A 21,560-nucleotide genomic window follows, 5' to 3' on the forward strand; every position below is an offset into this window, starting at 1 on the left:
ACATACACACACGCACACACACGCACACACACACACACACACACACACACACACACACACACACACACACACACACACACACACACACACACACACACACACACACACACACACAGAGAGAGTTTGTGATTCTCCAGTCCCTGCTGTTCTCCGGTCTCTGCTGTTGAGAGGATCTGTGCCCGTGGCTGGAGGTGCAGTTCCCTGGTGTGAGCGCTCTCACTGCTGTCATGTCAGAGGAACAGCTCACCGGTGCCACCATATGCCCTGTCCTCCACCTCCACTTTTTATTTATGCTATAGAGCACATTGTAAACTGCGCTCACAGCAGCTCTCTTATTAACTACCCTGGTGTTGACACTCATTCTTATTTTTTCAACCTAAAAGTGTTTATTACTTATACTGGTGTCAACAACGGTTGCGCCGCTGTGAAAACCTGTTTAGACCAACTGTTTTCCAGACGGAGAGTCTGCACACGCACATTACGCTTTACAGCACCCAGCTATTCACCAAATGCCATTTTAATCTCCCCGTCTATGTGCTGTTTATTTGTCGAGGGAAACAAATCGACGTGCGCTTTTGTAAATATAACAGCAGTGGCGTGAGAATCGGGCGGCTACTAGTGGAAGCGCCAGCCGTCTGACCTTTGCTTCTTATTCTCAGTGTTTGGAGATGTTGTTCTACAAGGCTTAAACTCTGACAAGCAATTGTCCTCAGAAGGTGACATGTTCAAATGGAGAAGCCAGCCTGTGGGCTAAAAGACTTAATGATGTTGAACCCAGAGTCATGCCCCGATGCTTAATTCTTGGCCTCAGTGTCAGCCATTGAGGCAAATTACTCTGGATGAAGTGAGAAAACCACAAGACTATTGAGAGGGATTAAAAAAACAAAAGGTCCTGTTTTTTTCAGCATGAATGCAGGCCTATTAATCATAATTCATATAATGATGTTTTATCTGCCGTTGCCAAACACAATACTGAACCTGATACTGTGAAATCAAGCACTAACACTAGTATTGATTTTTTTCTCCTCATTTCTTTTATTTCTGTTTGTTTGATATATTGTGCTGATGTACTAGAATCTATAGTAAAACATAGTAAAGCATAGTATTTATCTACCCTGCTCTTAAATATAGCTTTATTAAGTCTGATTCATAATTACTTTATTCAGTAAAAAAAAAAAAAAAAAAAAAGATTTACAATATTTCAGTTGTTTTAGGCATTCTTTTTAGGGCAATTTTTAGTATAAGGCTGCTGTTCATCATTTTCAACTTTTCTGTTATATACATTACAGTGCATTCTATTATTTCAAAAATTTGTAGTTGTATTTTATGTACATTTATTTGCTTAAGAGATTGTCACCTAATTGTGATAATTCAAAACCCCCCTCAAAAAAATATTGACTATATTAAAGTTGGGGGTCACTATCATTTTTTTGATAAGGATGCATTCAGCTGATCAAATAAAATGACAATAAAACATATATAATGTTACAAAACATTTCTATTTTAAATAAATACTGTTATTTTCTAACTTTCTTATTAAAAAATGTATCATGGTTTTCATAAAAATATTAAGCAGCACAACTGTGACACTGAAGACTGGAGTAATGGCTGCTATAAATTCAGCTTTGCCATCTCAGGAATAAATTACATTTTAAAATATATTAAAATACCAAATGTTTACTTTAAATTGTAATAATATTTCACAATATTTTGATAGCAAAGCTTCTAGAGGTCTTTAAAAAATGTCATGAACTTAAGAAGCCTTCAGCGAGGGTTAAGTTTTGGTCTGACTATGCTAACGCTAATAAATTAGCCCTTTGTCTATTTGTTGAGTTAGCAACAGAGCATGTCCTTGTCCGCAGGCCTGTTCTCCCTGTTCCTGAGTGGAATTCTTATAGCGTGCCATGTTTTTAATTGCAGAAATACATCCTTCCTCTCATTATGGGCAGCAAAGAGGACAAGAAGCATCTGCAGCGGATCGAGAGCAACATCGCGGATATGAGTGGCACGCTGACACAGACAGGTGAAGATTAATATCTTCATCACTTTTTCCTCCTTAACATTTTCCTTCATTTATCTGTCGCCAAAATCTCCTCACATTTTACAAATGACGGTCCTGTCATTTTGCTTTAATTTGAAATTGCTTGTTTACTGTCAGCTCAGCTTCAATTAATTACGTTTCGCTGAAAAGCTCTTAACCTCAGAATATTAATGAGGGGAAGAGGAATGACAGCGTTTCTTTTTTTTTTTTTTTTTGCCTTCTTAACTGCGTGGCAAGAAAGTTCATTTTAATTTTCGCCGTGGTGGTGTGGCTCTCGGTTTGGGCCCGGAGTGCGCTGGTGATTAAGTGTGCGCTGACAGGTGCGTCTCCCGCCTTGGACAGGTGAGGAATCTCAGCTAAACTGTCAGAGAGGGATGCCTCTCCTCCTCTCTCCTCCCCCTCTCTTTACCCACTACGCAGCCGGTGTAATTAAACATCCCGGCAACCATGAAAGCGGGACACTTCCCGAAGAAACTTTGTCTCGTTAGTGCCGCAGTCGATTTACAGCTGGGTGGCTCCTTCTGTGTAAACGACAATTCACTCTTGCAACATTTTTTTTTCTAAAGAAAGGCAGGACAACTTATGCATTCTTTTTTATTACAGTTTTTACAAGGCAGCACTTCTGGTTAGGATTTTTACACTTCTGCTTAACATGAAACTTAAAGGATCTTTTTGTATATAATTTAAGCCTTATGAGAGCTTTTCTGTATTTCTGTTAAAATCTATTTGTGTTATGTAAAGTTTTAAAGTTAAAATAAAGATTAAAGATTAGAAGTGATTAAAGTGAGTGAATATAGAATATTCGCTATTCGGAATCTAACAGACAGTGATGCAATTACAATATTTGCATGCTGAATTGCAACTGGTCTTTTTTTCCTTACGTCTATTTGCATATTTGATGAATGGTCTTGTCTTCCTTGCATATATTTAACCATTAAAAATAGGTATGCTCTGGGAAATTAAATTCTGGCTGATACTGAGAAACCCATAATTCTTGATAACTGATACATATCCGATATTAAAATCATTAATTATTTTGTATGAATAGATTAAATTAATTAAATTTTTATAAGTTAATTTTGGCTTCACAACATTATAATGTACAGTATAAAAAATTTGGAGATTTGTAACATTTACATTTAACAGTGTTATTCAATTATTATTGTTTTTGAAGATTAACCTTAGGTAAGCATTAGATTAGTACAAAGGTAATTTTGACATCTGAATATTCACCAGGCTTTACTTTTTTCTTTTTTCTTATTTTTTCTTTTTAATAAAGGTTGAAGGTCTTTAATTCAAGGTTTCACGCATCCTAAAAAACAAACTTTATTTAGTTCTACAAATAAGTGTTTCCTGCACCACTGTTCAGCGCCACAGTAAAGGACATATTATTTCATATTTTACATCTTTTTACATATAATTACACATTTTATTTTCAGTTGTAAGCTTTCAGTTTGAATTGCGTGTAATGAGTTAAAGGGCTTAGTACTAAACAAATTTCTGCTAGGAAATATTCTTCTTCCCAGTCTAGCTGAATACCATGAAAACATTTGAATTTTTTTTTAATTGTAGATATGTAACAGTCTGTGAATGTGAAACAGTACATGCAAAGCAGGCACTCTTGACTTGTAATGGACAACAGACTTGTTGTTGTTGTTTATAAAAGACTTTTTCAAAGTATGCTTGCCATTCATCCATATTAATATTTGCATTATAAAACCATGTAAATAATCTAGTTCTATACATGGACTACTGATCTCAATGTAGCCTCCTCTTTGGCATATAGTTTTGTTTTCATTATCCAGGAGATCAATATAAGCAAATTTGGGGCATATAGGATAAAGGGCGAGTGATTTTGGTTGGTTGCGTCTCTGCATTATGTTTTCCGTTGCCTAGCTTTTTAGTTTGGGGAGGGTTACCAAAAGGCCAGTCGATTGTGAGCCATTGCGTGCAAGCTTGATGTGGGTTTCTTTATCTGATTATCAAATGAGCCTCTTCATTGGCAATTTGGTTCATATATGCAAAAAAAGCCTCCTTTGTGTTACCCTGCCTGTCTAGCGCTCGTTTTGTTTGGTTTTAACAGGAATCCTGTTTTGTTTAGCGTCACATTCAGATGATAAGAGTATTGTTCCGGTCTGAAGCTGCTTTTCATATTTCCTTTGTGAAACACTTGTTCCTGACCATCTTTTTTCTCTCTCTCTCTCTCTCTCCCTCCTTCCCTCCACAACTCTCTGGTTTTCTCCTGGAAGAGCCGTACCTACCCCCAGTCACTCAGTCAGTCACGCCGCTGATCTAATTTGCTGTGGCTGCAGTAGCCAAGTTGCTATTGTAGTTAATGACTGTTTCAGTTAACAGTTTGGGAGAGGGTTGCAATTACAGAGTGAGTTTCTCCCACTTAGCAAGTGTAATAGCAAGTGACTGCCGCGCTTGCCAATTGCCCGCACTCCTTTGTTAAAGTTTGTGTATTTCTCTAGTGCCAAGTGCGTCGGAGTGACGTATTCCTTTGAATGTGGCTCCATTACTCTTGCAACTTTTGATTGTAAGCCTTGACTCCCATTATGATTTCCCAACAACTTTCCACACGCAATTAATGAACAGGTATTGGAAGCACTTTGTCGCTCACACTCACCCTCGTGCTGGCTGTAATGGAATTGTACTAGCTGCTTGGTCTCTGTCTGCGGATAGCATATTGGTGACCAGCTGGCCAATAAAGCCTCAGACAGGCCCGGACATATGCAGTGTACATTATATTGAGGTATTTACTGAATAATTTACGCTGTACACACTGTCTGCCTCCTTGTAGCAGCTGCGAAGCTACTTGCAGGATCTCAAATTCGCCCGATTGTTTTCTCCAAAGAGAACGTTTGTGGAAACCCGAGCCAGCCTAAATGGAGGCATTATTCCTTGTGTTTTGAGTATGAAGCGAGTGTTTGGGGGGTTTAGAGGTCTAGTGCAGTTGCTGCTCATTCTCAGTGTAATATCGCAGGAATTGCTAAGGGTTGACGTAGGCTGTAGTGGCAGTCCTGCTTGGAACAGATTTTTACTTTAGACCTTCTAGCTATTTTATTCAAAGGATAGTACGAAGATAACTGGAAATATGGGTAGAAAAGGATTAAAAGAAGGTTGTGAGATGTTGGGAGCTGTATTCAAACCTGCATGACCCATTTGAACACCATGGCTTAATGTACAGTAACTTATATCCATGTGCTTCTAAGGAATATTTGAAATCATAAGGGTGACTTTCAGTAAATGTGATATTTAACGAGTCCATGATGACATATAAACCCAGCTCTATAATTATAAGTAAATCTTCTTTTTTTTCAAAGGGCTAGATCACCCACGAATAAAAATTCAGCCATCATGTATTAGTTCTAAATCCCATATGGTTTACTGATGTATGAATTCATCTGTACTGTAGCCATATGATTGGTTTGTCTGGGGACTGAAATTGAAGTTATTGATAATTACATTTCTGAAAATCTTCCCCTCTGTCATTGCTTTCAAATTATTCACACACATTGAAAATTTGTGCCATCTGGACCAAGCAACCAGGTTTGTATGTGCATTCTGCAAAATATCTCATTTTGTGATCCCCAGAAAACTCGTTGGGAACAGCATTATTGAGTCAACTGTTTTAAATATATGTTTTTGAAAACAGGTTAATACATTGGATTTCAGATCTCTTGTTAATACTAATATAGTCATCTGAGCTACAGTAGTACAATCATTATTATTCAGCAAGAAAAATTGTTCAGCGTCTCTTATTGTGTAAGTAGTCACCTAATGAGACAGACAAAGGCTGTGAGAGAAAGAAACATGTAACAGCTCTTAAGCAGAAAGTGGAAAGGCTGTTTCTATGAAAGGAGAGCCCTGGAACTGTGCGCCGGAGAGCCAACAGTCGGCAGCTAATAATATCTGCTGATGTTAATCCAATTAGAGTTGATTTAACACTTTACAGAGCATGATTTATAGAGGCGTTTATTGGTTTTCTGTAACATAATCAGTTTGGAAATTTAATGCATTGTTTGGGAATGCATGTGTGACTGGAAACAGGGGGAGAGCAACTTGTGCTCTGGGTTATTTGAAATGATACCCCCATTAATAACACCAACTCTGGCCCTGCTAGGGCTGTTTTTCTTGGGCTTTCTCTAATCCTCGGGACCAGCACAATCTGACAATAATTCAATCTTCAGAGAGGGAGGAAAATGAGCTGTATTTAGTAAGATTAGTGAGGACAGTAGTGTCTAGCCCTGCTGCCTCCCAAATGAGTGGCTTTTTTTTTCCATCTTGTTGATTGTTTGGAGAGTTTGATAGAGCCAGCGTTTCAAACCCATGCTAATGGAGGTTAAGAGACCCTGATTTGATATAAGAGCAGACGTAGGTGATTAATCTTGTACAAATAGAGGTGTCTTATATTACTGATTGAGCTGAAGGCTAAATCAAAGAGAAAACCACTGTGTGTTTTTTCGTCGGTAATGCTTTCAAACAAACGGATATGTCGGTTTGCACTGGTTCTCGACTAAAGATGTCGTTTTCTTGCTTGTGAAGTTCTGGTAAATGTTTTGGGTGTAGACTTACCTTCATTTGTGTGTTTTTGGATGCAGTCACCCAGTTGCAGACGACCCTGGCTTCAGTGCAGGAGCTGCTGGTCCAACAACAGAAGAAAATACAGGAGCTGACACAAGAGTTGGCCAACTCCCAGGTAATCACACACACCATTACTACAGTGATTGACAGATAACCTTTACATTTAAAAATGATTAAAAGTCAGTCATCAATAACTTTTTATACATCGTTTCAAACCCATATGACTTTATTTCCTATATATGTGACTATATCTTGCAGAGTCCAGTATACCAGTATACTTTTTTTGATGTTAGAGAGCTCCAAAACAGTCAGAAACCACCATAAAAGTAGTCCATATGACTACCTAGCTCTTATGAAGTTATATGATAGTTACTGTATATGTGAATAACAGCAAAATGTAAGTTTTGAGTAAGTGAGTAAATTGATTGTTTTGTTTTGGGAGAGTTATCCCTTTAAAATGTGTCCAATAGTGCTGTGGTTGCAGTAAATTGCCATATGGGGAGACAAAGCAATATTTTGGTTTGATTCAACAGAAGTGACTGGTAAAAAAACAAATCGTGCAAACATTCCTCGAATTTTTTATATTTCTTGTCATTACAGACCAAACCATGTCTGAGAGAATGAGATATACATATCCTCCATGGTGCATGGGTCAGTGGTAGCCAACAACATTTTCCTGACAGTGTTTTTTGTTGCATAGTCATCATCAGAGAACAAAATTCCATGCACATTCTACAAGTTCTATCAAACTGCTTAATCGGCAGAATAGAAATGCATTAAATGCCTGTCATTGTCTGAAATAACTTTGCCATAAGAGAGTGCAGCTAACCGTGTAAAGGAAGTATTAAAAAAGCTGAAGGAATTTAGCTATCTAAAACAGTTGCATTCCTCCCCAGTTTTGTGATTTCCCCCAGATATAATATGAATGATAGTAGATACTTGTTTTGTTGATCTGCTGTTTAAATAAAGACGTCAGTGACCATTTTCATTGCGGTGTTCAGTTTCATGGGCGTAGCCTCTATAAAACAAGGCCACTTCAAGTTTAAAACAACACGGGGCATTTTTCAGTGACATTGAGACTGATGCCTAACCCTGATCTGAATATTAGTTGTGACACATCTCATATGCCGTTCAGAAGAGAAAAATGTGCATCAGCAGGACAAGCCATGTCATGGGAGCTCAATAAAGAACATGTACGGCCATCTCCAGACCGCTCAAGCAAGCCATCCAGGGACAGGAAGTGAACCCACGCTGCCAACCCCTCTTGATCTCTCCTCAATCTGTCATTTGCCTTCTGCTAATTTCTTCGGGGCTGAGACCTCAATTAAACCCCCACCCATACTGCAACTAAAACTGGACCAGTAATATTTTCTTTGAGCCACAACTTTGAGTTTAAGGTGTGTCAATTAAAGAATTACGAAGATTTTTCTGTGTAGTGTTGATAAACAGTGTTTGGGTAAGTTACTCTAAAAAAGTAATTAATTACTAGCTACTAATTACATCTTCAACAATGTAATTAGATTAGTATTGCATTACTTAATAGTAACTACTTTCTAAATCCCATATCAACCATGACCAGATGAAGGATAGACTTGAAACTGCGCTTTTATTTACAGTATTTAAAGTCAAGTCAAGTCACCTTTTATTTATATAGCGCTTTTTACAATACAGATTGTTTCAAAGCAGCTTTACAGAGATAACAGGAAAATAATGTTGTAATAGTATTGTTAAATATAAAATTAAATGTCCCCAACTAAGCAAGCCAAAAGCCAATGGCGACAAAGACGAAGAAATGCGACAGTGGCAAGGAACCAAAACTCGTAGCCTCCCAAAATTTAAAAGGAGAAGGTTACATTTAATAACATACATTTTAACATTAGACATTACATTTTGAGGTTAAATACCCTATTGTGTTATATAGAATTGTTCTATAGGCTATACTATATTTAATGCAATTACATCAGAACTAATTATATGACAGAAAAATTAAGTACTACCCATACTTAAAAAATTTTTAAGGGAAAAGTAATTTAATTACAGTAATTAATTAATTAATTAATTAATAAATTAGTAATGCATTACACCCAACACTGTTGATAATAAATAACTATTAAATGTACCTGGTTTATGAAGCTACAGGGTTGCATGATAAAGAATGATTTCCCGTCATTATGTGGCAGCACAAGAATGATAAAAGACATAGATAAAGCCACATCCTTAATGCGCATTATCATTTTGTTGTACTAGAAAATAAAATGACTTCAATGCATTAAAAGAATCACTTAAAAGCACACCACATTGCTATTACTGCTTTTAAATATATATTTTTTAGAATATAAATTAAAATATTTTAAAATATGCAACAAATATAAAGACCACTACCCACAGTAATAGACAACCGTAAACAAAAGAGAAGAACGCACAGAAAGATACAGAGTTGTCATCTTTGTTGTTTGTCTATTGTGGCAGTGATTTTGTTGTCTTTATCACATGCTAATTTAATGCATTATGGTGTCATTTCAGAAGAATGCTCCTCATGATGATAAGGCCTTCAAATCCTTTCTGAAGACATGTGCTTATAATCTATAATGAATAGTCATCTAAGGAAAATCGCCTGCTGAAAACATTGCCAGAATGTGAAACTCTTAAGATACAGTTTGTATCTTGCGATACTGTGATAAATCATCTTGTAACAGGCTCCAAAAAGCGCTGTGGAATCGCAATCGAGGGCATGTTTTATGTCCACAGCTTGTTAAGCACATGGGTGTTTTACTGAAGCATCTGGATCCCGAAGGAAAGCATATGCAAACACATCTGGCCTGGCACAAATTGAAGTGAAAATATGAATCTCACCCTTCTGAAGTTTGCTAGAATTGCAGACTCACCACTACTCTCACATCCCCCTTCCCCAACCTCCTTCCGTCACGCTCTTGAAGTTCGCCATCCATAAACTGACTTGCCCCCACAAAAAATCATCTATGGTTCACCTCAGATGTGCTTCTGCTAGTTCCAGAAAAAATGCCACAACATTGATCTATTGTTCAACACACTTCCAGTCATCATCTGCAACAGCAGTCCTAAGTCAAGTAGAAATGGCTGAAATTCTCTGTCAAATTCCAGATTGAATTAAAAAGCTTAATTTGTTATGAGTGCCTTGCTGGAAAGCAGCAGTGTGTATAAAGTATACTTCACATCAAAAAGCCCATTAAACAAATCATAAAGTCTACTTCATGCTGATCTTAAATTTTGTTTTGAGAGATGTTGTCTAAACCCATATGGGAAATTGGGGAAATTATTTTCAGGTCCAGAGCGTGAAATTAAGGACACGTGTTAAGCCTTTTGGCTGTGTATCATTTTCAGTTTGCGGTTTTCTGAGTTGCCTTTTCGGTATTCTTCACTCTGTGCAGAATGTGCCAAGCTTGGCAATTAAACTCTTTAATGCGTAAATGTGTATTTAACCCGAAACACATGGTGACTCCTGTTTCCTCAGCTGCTAAGTAAACATTTTTTTTATATATATATTTTTAAAACCACACAAATGAAGCATGTTCTGTTTTGTGAGCACAGTCGGCCTTTTTCTCTGGATGAGTTAGTGCTCATACACGAGTTTCTGCTCATGTTTCTGCTCGTTTTCTTTTTCATCTCAGTAGATTAGCTACACACTTTGTGTTTAAATGTCATTATGCACACCTGAAAGTGTTATTCAAATGCTAATTGATAAAGTCGGTAACTGATAAAGTAGTCAGTTGGAACTTCTAAAGAAGTGTAGTTTTATTGCTTTGTCTTTGTACTGCTCAAAATACTTTACTTTAGTACTTTATCAGGTGCTAGAAATGACTTTTTTCAATAGTTGTATATTGATTTTTTTTTTCATAATTTTAAAAGGAATAATTCACTCCAGATGAAAATTGTTGTTTACTCACCCTTATATTTTTCCAAACCAGTATGACTGACTTTTTTCAGCAGCTTTTTTTTTTTTAACTGTGCCTTTAAGAGCAGAATCTGTTTTTGTTTCTTTTATTGATTTGCGTCATTTTCTCAGCTAATTTTCTGTGCAATGGATTTAAATATGGAAAAATGTGCTAAACAGGGCTTTAGAGTAGAAGTAGACTGATATATCATCTACCTCCACCATGTGTTTATATCCCTTTTGTGTCATTTCCAAAATCTACCCACAGCTTTGTCATAATTTCTTTTTTAAATTTCTTTTTTGAGTAAATGTTATGTATACATTTCATTTTCAGCCGTTTTTTGTAAAACTAATTTGCTATCATTGAATTGCATTGTGGAGTAGAATGGGTATCTGTGGAGTAAAATTTAAGATTTCTTATTTTTTAAGCTAAAGCACCTTGTTTTCCTTTGATAAAATGTAATATTAAATAACAGGCAGAATGTTGCATCTCATTCTCCACATATATTAACCATTATCATCATGACTATTTAAGTTAAATTGCTGTGACGTTTGAATCCAATGATAAGCTGTCTTTATTAGTGGCTGCTCGTGGAAGATTAGAAGCTCTAACATTTTTTTCTTCTTCCAATGCGGAAGGCCCTGCCACTGGGAAAGTGAATAAACAGGCTCAAATAAATTGCACCAGTGTTTTCACCAGAAAACTCTCCCTTGGGATTTATTTTCGAGCTGATTCAGCCATAAATATACATGCATTACGTGGTGGAAATAGCATCAGAGAGGGAAGCAGTGAATTAATTTGCATTCAGACATTTCTTAACTCGACTTAAGATATTATCCGTTGTTAATGTTCGGCAGACATTTGCTTTAATGTATTCCTTGTCTGGCTGCGGTGTAAGTACGTGCATATACCTCTCTTGTACAGTGCGCTCTACCTCCTTAAATAATTACCCAGACTGTGGTGAAGCTTTGTTCACACTTAAGAGGGTGACGGACCCCGCTCACACTGCACTGACCCCTCTGACTGGATGGCTGCTCACACAGTCAAAGACATGCAGAGAAAGGCCTTTAGCAGCAATTAAACGGTCATCACTGAATGTGTGTGCGTGTGTGTTCGGCTCTCGAAATGAAGAATTGCAACCGCGGAAGTTTAAACACCGCCGGCTGAGAGGTGCTTTGTAGCCTCTGTTAAAATATTATTTAGATTTTATGTCTGAGAAGTGTAAGCTAAGCCTCCGAAGCAATTAATTTTTTTTTTCACCGTTACAAAGGTAAAATGAGCAGGAGGTACATTCCAGCCTTATTATACCGGATGCCGTGGGGAGTGTGGGATTAAGATGGCCATAATGAGGTGAGGCCTGTAATAAGAGCGTCTTCACCAGGCCTAGTGCGCGCGGCTCAGATCAGATGTGGCCTCTTCGAAAATGCCACACTTATCTGAGGGCTTTAGGAGCAGAAAGGAGACAAACCCGCCATCCCTCCCCAGCCTTCGCTGTAAATGAGTCTGATCCTTTTCAGATGTGTTTCAATTAATTTACTTTAGATTTAATTACATGTGGAAGAGTCCGAGTTATCCCTCTCCTCTCGATAGGGGGTCTCTGCTTTCTAACTAGCCGCCCCCGGTGACTCCGACGTTCTTAATTACACTTTTATTTTCCTTTTCCCCCCAGTCCTTTTTTCCACTTCCTCTTCCTGCTTTCCTTCACCCCTCCCCCCTCGACGGGCAGAGGAACTGGAATGGGATTATGGGGTAGATTGTTTGCTTGTGGACGGTTCAAAGAGTCAGTGGCTCCATGTAGCCGTACAGCAATGGGATTTGCTTGAGAGAGCCTGGGTTGATCGGTCAGAACGTTTGGAGAAATGAAATACAGTATAATGGATACAGAATAATGTACAGGTGCTAAAAATCTCCCTTTTTTCTCTCTATCTCTCTTGAAGTGGGTTTTCTTTCATAAATTGACATTGCCAACCACCTGTCTATTTGGAGAAAAAAAAATGATGGATGGATTTTTTGGGGCTTTTTTTTCCCTTGAATTCATTTGCTATTCAAATGTTTGCTGGCCACTTCAATTGGCCATCACTCCCTTCAGCAATTCATCCCATGGCAAGCAGTTAGTGATAAGGCTTCTTTTAATAAAAACCTCTCTGACTTGATGAATACTTCCATTGTTGTGCCAGAGACCTCTTATCAAACACCTCTGTCCTGCTCAAATCAGCAGTCTGCAATATGGAAAAATATGTAAAAATGGCATGATTAATTCCCTTAGCCTTTTTCTGAAAGATCCTGACCTTACGGGTGGAGAAGATACAGTAGTTGGGACTCGTCAGTGTAGTTGTGGTTTGATATCATGAATTTGAGGACATTCATTGTCTCATATTGGCAGTTTGAATGTATCATATTATTTTGTTCATTGAGTCATTGACAAATAAAATTTGAAAAAGTCACACTTTAACAGATCACTGAAATTTGTGAAGTTTTTGCACATGCTGCAGACTAATATAAAAGGTTTTGGTTAAAAAAATAAGTCTAGGGTCTAAAGTCTAAGTCTTTACAGTCTAGGGCAGATCTTTACCTTTAAAGAGAGTAGAGGGTTAACATATTTTAAACCATTTGTAAAGGTCAGTTTTTTAACCCTGGGTTAGGGTTAAGGGCCCGGGTTTAATAATGATCCTAGGTTTCAAGTCTAGAAAGTCCATAGTAGTAAATAAGTGTTTGATGATGACAAAAATGATAATGATCATCATTTTTTTTGTAATTTTGTCTCTTCAGGCCTCATCTGCCACCAACCGCATGCTGGAGTCTCAGAGCATCAGTGAACTCAAGGCGGAGATTGTGTCTCTTAAAGGTCTTCTTCTCAGCAGGTAACTGTTTCAATGATTAATCAGCTATAACAATAGACAGTAGACAATAACAATAGACCTTAGTTAGACACCATATTTGATTTGATAACATAATGAGATTAACCCTAACCCGGGCCTAACCCTAACCCCTAACCCTAACCCTGAGGGACTTTAATTTTGAATTACAACAAATGTTGTGTATGTGGATGTCAATCCTAAAGCTGCTGCAGCATTAAAGTGTCTCATCAAAATCTTTTTTGAAAATTAGATGGAACTTGGACCTATTTTCAAGTAAATTAAATGTGACATCTACTCTTAGGGTCTGCCATCCAAAAGCCATTTATCTGCCGTTACAAATATCTTTACAGAGTGCTCAAAAACCGCCTGAAAGAGGCCTCTAGTAGATCTTCCAACATGCAAGTGTTGTATTATCAATATGTAAATGAGTGGAGAGTGTTGTTTCTCACTCAGGGCAGCTGATATTTGTATTCCTTTGGACGTTTCGGCAGATAAATGTGTCTGAGATGGTTTGATCTGTATGTGTCATATCGTTCTCTTCACCGGGGCATGTAGCTGGAACCGGCTCATTATTGATTAATGAGGCCTGATGCATCCAACAGGTTCCCTCAATGCCCCAAGATGGATCTTCCCTCACTTTCATTACTGTTTACTTGATTATGTATGTATCATGCAAATTAAGATCCAAGTAATCTCATACATCTGAATTTCACACAGATAAAAGCTTTCATTTTGTCTGTTGTTTCACTTTCATGAAACATTTTAAGCTGTAATTACCTTTTTTTTTACAGTGTCTGAATGCTTTATCTGGTTGTCCTTCTCAAGATGTGAGATGTTCGCTGTAAATACAAACCAAGCACACCATCTGCTCAACTTGTTGCCTCATATTCAAAACAAAACCACCCTGACAGTACATATCTGAAGTCGCTTTTGAATTTATTTTACTTTTGTTGTGAAGACATGCTTTGTTTTTAATCAGATGCCAGGTGTGGCGTGCATATGGACATAATCTCTCATGTACTACCATACTGACAAATTTGCTTGTGTTTCCAAAGCTCAATAGCTGGATTCACTTGTGCATTTTTTCAGAATCAAGCCAGAGGCACAATCTGCACTCTGTTGTGAGAGATTTCAGCAAACAGTTCAAAGAAAACGCTTGTAATTTTCTATTCACTTCCTCTTTCTTCTCAGGAGACAGTTCCCTGCTTCACCTTCCGTTCCCAAAATCCCATCCTGGCAAATCCCTCTCAAACCAGCATCACTGTCCAACCCGCCCTCAGTCAACCACACCAACAGCAGCAGCGACATCTCGCCTGTCAGCAACGAATCGGCCAACTCATCCCCAATCAAAGAGGGCAACAGCTCCCTGGCCACCCCGTCCGGCTCACACTGCCTGAACGGAGACGTGGGCCTGGGCGCGATTCTCCCTCTGGACCTGAAAGACCAGGTCCGTATGGAAGTTCAGGGGGAGGAGGAAAAGAAAGAGGATGAGGACGAAGAAGACGAGGATGATGACGTGATCCATGCGGATGAGGAAGACCCCCTGAGCGTGCAGACAGAGGACAGGAGAGGAGGCGACGGACAGATAAACGAACAGGTGGAGAAACTGCGGCGTCCAGAGGGGGCGAGTAACGAGAGCGAGGTTGATTAGAGAGTAACCCTCAACCAGACTTCATCCGTCCAATCACCTTTTCCCAGATTTCCTGAGTGTTAATTTAAGTGCAGATATCACACCCTCGTTGCTGTAAAATGGCTACCGTGAGCATCATTTAACACTGTATCAGAGCGGCAGCTGAGGGGGATTATGTTCCTTTCACTGCAGTTCTTTACTCTTTTGACTTTTCAACATGCAAACTTTCAACGTGCAAACCAGAACTGTCGGCACAATCCTTCTGCATGCCTGAACAAGCACAGCGACAGACATTTTTGGATAGACAACGAGAGAATTATGACTTTTCTTTTGCAGCCATTCAGTCCATACATTTCCCCTAAATGCTAGCTACTTATTTTAATAGAGACTGTCACGCTCCAAAAAAAGCCTGTTTGTTCCATAGCCCTTCAAGCCATTACAAACGTGAACAATTGCAGTGTAGGGACTATAGCAACCAATTAGAGGCACCAAAGAGTCAGAAAGTTGGCTTTCTTGTGATCTGAGGCCGTTGGGTTTGTTTCTATGTCATTGCTTTGTGTTTAGTTCAGCAGTAAAGACTAGTTCACAAATTCCCAACACTGTTGGATCCGCTTATTCTTTATAGACCTTGCTACCTTGTACTCTGTCGTAGTGAACCAACTCTCCTTCAAACGTTTGAGATTGTGTTGTACACGGGGCAGCAGCAGTGTGTGTAACAACGATGCCTTGTATTTTGTGATCAGAGTGCTGGCGGATTTGAGATTTCTGTGGAAGAAAGAGAGGGAGGGATAACATGTTTGAGAACACAGAAAATGAGGCGAAAGAGAAATGTGTTTGTCTCAGTCGTATCTCTGCAGTCTCCAGCAGGGTAGCTGATTTGGTTTATGAAGTATGTTAATAATCAAATGATCGACAAATAACAGATGTATTAGTTCATGCGGCTTGAAATGTCAAGGAGGCTAAAATCGGAAATCTAATACTGAAAGCCTGTTATATTGTATTATATTACATGACAAACCCTCCAGTCCAAATTATATAGGCCTCCTGCAGTGAATAATCTTAACATGAAACGGTGCTGGGGTTTTGTAATTAAACTGTGTAAAACAATGGATGCTTCAGCGGAGGTGCTGACAGTTGTGCTTTTCTCTTTGGGGGCTTTTCTCTCAGAAAGTCATGAGAGGATAAAAAAAAAGACGAAAAAACATTCCCCTGTGATGCAAATGGAGAGTAACGTATGAATATTTAACTAATGAAATTACTCACTCACCAGCTGATGAGAAACAAAGCCAGAGAGATCCTGGAGTGAGAACAAGAGCCTCAGATCCATTGTGACATTTTCACTTTTAACAAATGACCTTCAGAGTAACTGTATTACAGCGCAGCCAGGTGAATTGTGGGTTTATGGCAGCACAATGCGAAGGCACAATGAAGGAGCTCAACTTGTCTGGCCATGTGTGTATGTTTTCTTACTTCCTAGACTAGGGCTGACTTAACACTAACCCACACAAGAATAGCATATATTCATATGATACAATGTCAAGAGAAACCCGCTATGTTCGTTTGATATGCAGTGACTTTTTTTTAAATTGGGCGTTGATTTGAAAAGCTAAAAATCCAAATGTCAATTGAACATTAGAGGAATAGTTCAGTCAAAAAATACATGTACAAAAATCTGTCATTTACTCACTCACGTCATTTCGAACCTTAATGCTGTTTTTTTCTTCTTCTGTGGAATGCTAAAGGATATATTTTGAAGAATGATCACACTGCTGTTTTGCATACAACCACAGTTCAATTTTGTGATTTAACAGACGTAGTGGTCTGTTAAACTCCAAAAATGACCATGAAAAAACCCATTAAAGTGGTCTATTTATTCTGAAGTTTATCTGAGTCAGTGAGTTGAACTCGAGAACCAGATCAGTCTGATTCATGAATGGTTTTCAAATGGTCTTGATTAAATGGTTGGTCCGGCACATACTGTAAATCACACTAAACAGTTCATTCACAATTTGGACTGATCAGGTTCTTGTGTTCAACTGAATATGGCCAGAGCGGTTCTGGAGTCAACAGCTCAAGAATTGTATCAGTCAGATTCGTGAACGAATCATTCAGTTCTGCATCTTATATTGGAGCTTAACATCTGTGGTCACTATATGAACTATCATTTAACACTAGAAGAACTTAGATGAAGACTCTTCAAAATTTGGCTGTTTGGAATGGCATGAGAATGAAAATAAATTATGTTTTGGCTGAACTGTTCTTTTAATGTAATCAGAGAAGTCCATTTGATCTAGAAGGTTAATTGGATTGGATTGGTGTCAGAAGTGACATTGCAAAGTTACAGATAGTTAGTTATTTAAGTTTTAGGAAGGAAGGAAGACCATCGGCTTTAGAATGATGTGTGTGTGTGTGTGTGTGTGTGTGTGTGTGTGTGTGTGTGTGTGCGCGTGTGTGTGTGTGCGCGCGTGTGTGTGTGCGCGCGCGTGTGTGTGTGCGCGTGTGTGTGTGTGCGCGTGTGTGTGTGTGTGTGTGTGTGTGTGTGTGTGTGTGTGTGTGTGTGTGTGTGTGTGTGTGCGTGTGTGTGTGTGCGCGAGTAAGTGCGCGCGCGCATGTACCAGTTTTGCTTAAAACCACATTCAGGAGTTCCTGCAACTGGCAGGCTGTTTCTGGTAGCGTGGCGGCAGAGGCCTTCAAACTACATAGTTTGCTAATTTTAGCTAATCATTGTAAAGCCTCTGTGAGGGCTACTGAATTAATCATGATGTAAGCCACAGATTCAGTGCCTATATCTCTTTTAAGATGACATTCTCATCTCCAACTGTTTTTATGATCGTTTTGTTAGGAATCTTACTCATGCTGCTCAGTTTCAGCAATTCAGATTAGGGATTTAAGCAATTGTTCGCGTGTGTGTGTGTGTGTGTGTGTGTGTGTGTGTGTGTGTGTGTGTGTGTGTGTATGTGTGGGATTGGTTTTATAAGTAAGCTTAATTCAAAGGTCTATAACAATTTGTCTGAAATGCACAGCTTTGCTGTATGTTGATGTTGTTGACACCCTGTTGGTATTTGTCATAGAGAAATTCTGGTATGAAAAGACGTATGTACATAATTGTAATAAATTTGATTTAACACAAATATCTTTGTTTCTACTGTTGATTTTTAATTTAATTAGGAATAAATGTAACTTTGGTATCACGGTTTCATTGTGACAAAAAAGACAACATAAAAGTGTTAACTGTAAATATAAGAAAGGCAGTGAAACTGCTATAGTATCCATTAACGAAATATGAATTAATGAAAGTGATTCATATATAATACATTTGTTTGTTTGTTGGCTTTTTGCCAGTGTTGGAACAGGTGCCTTCCTGATCTAACATTGGCAAAAAGCCTATAAAAAATTAATTAATACAATTTCAATTATTCATTTGAAGTACAAATTATTAAAAGTAAATTATTTACATATTTTATATATAATTTGCATAAGTAATGAGATGTTCAGCAACCTAAAAGAAAATGTGGATAAAGTGTATGCAGTATCAACTAAGGTCTTCATCTTACTCTAAATTTCACATTATTTCAGCATTCTTCTTGGCGTATTCAGTGGACTCTATTAAGTGAATTTCAGTCAATAAACCTTTATCTTAAAGCAGCACTGTTTAAAATAAAATGTAAAAAAGGGCCCGATTCCACTGTAGTAAGCAATACAAATATTCCAGTGCATTATCAAGTTTATGAATTTAATTTGTCTGTCAAGGTCTAAATGATCAATAGCCTTGCACATATTGATGTGGTGTATAAACTTCTCAAAGGTTCGATACCGCATCCCTTTGTAATCCATTAACCTCTCCCCGGAGTTCAGGCCAGGCTCAGATTTATAGGGGCTGCTGTAATAAATGCACTTGTACATCATTTAGTGTCTTATGGGACAAGCAGTGCATTCCTGCCTAGAAAGCCTCCTCCATCCCAATCTCCAACTCTTTAGAATGGTAGGTGAGACTCATTTTGCCACTACATGACTATTAGTAACAGGGTAAGATGTTAGAAAGCTGGAGTATAGGGAACACAGGGAGGCCAGTGTCTGTATATCTTTCCATGATGATGGGAAGAAAGGGGTTTATATATATGTTGAAGGTGTCTGCCCTGCTATTGCAGAGACTCAGGAGCTTCAACCTCATCGTTCGGCTTTACTAAACGGAGTGCGCTCAATAGGCTGGTGCTGTATTGATGTGTGCTGAACTCCATTGTTCTCCTGAACTGAGCACTCAGCAGGTTAGAGGGCTGAGTGTCTCCTTGGATCAATGCAAGGGTTGTTAGCCCTTCCTGCCCCAGGAGGTTCACTGCACACAGCCTGTGCTCACAGCCCAGGGTGCTCATGGAGGAATTGCAATAGGGACCACAAGTACCAATCTGGATTGTCTTTTGCCATCTGTAGCTTAATGAGCCATTGGGAAAAAAAAAGGAAACCAATTTCAACACCAGTTCAATTACTTTTCATTTAAATCTTCTGATGTGTACTTAAATTTAGAAGAAAGAAAATATCCTTTTTTATATATAATATATATATATATATATATATATATATATATATATATATATATATATATATATGATTAAAAATGTATTATTTGTTAACATTTGTAAGTAATAAATTATTTGCTTAAAAATATACTGATGAGTTTGAAGAACACCTGATAAGAGACCATTCCTTCATACAGAATCTCTCCAGATCTTTTAGTTTCCGTGTCCATGTTAATACACTCTCCTCTTCAGTTTTCAGTAAAACTTTATTTTGATGGTCCCTTTTGAACATTCTGCTGACTATAAGTAACTTTGCAACTACATGTCAACTAACTCTCATTAGAGTAGTAGACTGTCTGCTGAATTTCTGCTATCTCTTTATTGTGATGGTCCTCCAACAAACATTGTACTGACTATAAGTAACTTTGCAACTACATGTCAACTTATTTTAACCCAAACCCTACCAGTCTATTAATACTCTACTAAAACCCAATTGAGCGTTAGTAGACATGTAGGTGCAACGTTACTTATCAACAACAGAATGTGTTAAAGGGACGATCAAAGTGAAACCCAGTTTTCTATGGTTCATGTCAGGGGATTGTGGTGCTAGGACATTTCGTGCTCAGTGACGCATTTTTGTGTTGATTTTAATGTTAGTTTTGGATCATTGTCCTGATGGAAGATCCAATTATAAGATTTCTAGCCGAGGCTGTAAGGTTTTTATTTTTGATTATTTGTTGGTATTTGATAGAATTCATGATGCAAAAAAATAGGCTCAGAGATCAAGCATTTAACCCCGGGCATGGGGTACTTTTTTTTTTTAATCCCAAACCCATCTGATGGGTTTGCTAACAAAAAGCTCATATATATGTGTATGCTGTATGTATGTGTGTGTGTGTGTGTGTGTGTGTGTGTGTGTGTGTGTGTATGTATATATATATATATATATATATATATATATATATATATATATATATATACACACACACACACACACACATACAGTTGTGGTCAGAATTAATGGCACCCCTGGTAAATATGATCAAAATAAATCTGCATTGTTTATCCTTTTGATCTTTCTTTCAAAAAATGTGCAAACATCTAACCTTTCATTGAAGTAAAAGAATTGAAAGTGCGGAGGAAGTCAAATTATGAAATAAATGTTTTTCTCCAAAACACGTTGGCCACAATTATTGGCACCCTTTTATTAAATACTTTTTACAATCTCCTTTTGTCAAGATAACAGCTCTGAGCTTTCTCTTACAATGCCTGATGTGTTTGGAGAACACCTGACAAGAGATCAGAGACCATTCCTCCATACAGAATCTCTCCAGATCCTTCAGATTCCCAGATACATGTTAGTGTTTCTTCTCTTCAGTTTACTGGGTCATTGGGTCAGGGAACTGGGACGGTCATGGCAGAAGCTTCATTTTGTGCTCCATAACACATTTTTGTGTTGATTTTGATGTTTGTTTGGATCGTTGTCCTGATGGAAGATCCAACCACGGTCCATTATAAGATTTCTTGCAGAAGCCGTCAGGTTTTGATTTTTTATCTAATGGTATTTGATAGAATCCACAATGCCATGTATCTGAACAAGAAGTCCAGGACCTCCAGCAAAAAAATAGGCCCACAACATTAAAGATCCAGCGGTATATTTAACCGTGGTCATGGGGTACTTGTTATCTCTGTTTGCACCAAACCAATCTGGTGGCTTTGCTGCCAAAAAGCTCTTTTTTTAAGTTTCATCTGACCACAGAATCTGGTCCCTTTTGAAGTTCCAGTCATTCTGACAACTGAATATGCTGGAGTTTGTTTTTGAACGAGCGAGGAGGATTTTTTTGAAACCCTCCTAAACAACATGTGGGGATGCAGGGGTTGTTTGGTTTTTGTTTTATAGGCTTTCTGACCCCAAGACTCAACTAATCTCTGGAATTCTCCATCTGTGATCCTTGGAGAGTCTTTGGCCACTCAAACTTTCCTCCTCACCGTGCATTAAGACAATATAGACACACTTCC

At 38.1% G+C, this 21,560-nt stretch overlaps 1 protein-coding gene across 1 annotated transcript in view; it reads left to right on the plus strand.

The window, feature by feature from the left end:
• Positions 1-18,158, plus strand: part of pex14 (peroxisomal biogenesis factor 14) — a 70,557-nt gene extending 52,399 nt beyond the window's left edge. The window contains exons 6-9 of the mRNA XM_077218162.1: positions 1,921-2,023; positions 6,646-6,743; positions 13,309-13,400; positions 14,589-18,158. Of these exons, the coding sequence (XP_077074277.1) occupies positions 1,921-2,023; positions 6,646-6,743; positions 13,309-13,400; positions 14,589-15,048 (753 nt within the window). The 3' untranslated portion in view covers positions 15,049-18,158. The remainder of the gene's footprint in view (positions 1-1,920; positions 2,024-6,645; positions 6,744-13,308; positions 13,401-14,588) is intronic.
• Positions 18,159-21,560: the final 3,402 nt, after the last annotated feature.

The sequence above is a fragment of the Siphateles boraxobius genome, unplaced genomic scaffold, assembly GCF_051911475.1.
Source record: "Siphateles boraxobius isolate OS27281-9 unplaced genomic scaffold, OSU_SipBor_1 77, whole genome shotgun sequence".
Classification (NCBI taxonomy): Eukaryota; Metazoa; Chordata; class Actinopteri; order Cypriniformes; family Leuciscidae; genus Siphateles; species Siphateles boraxobius.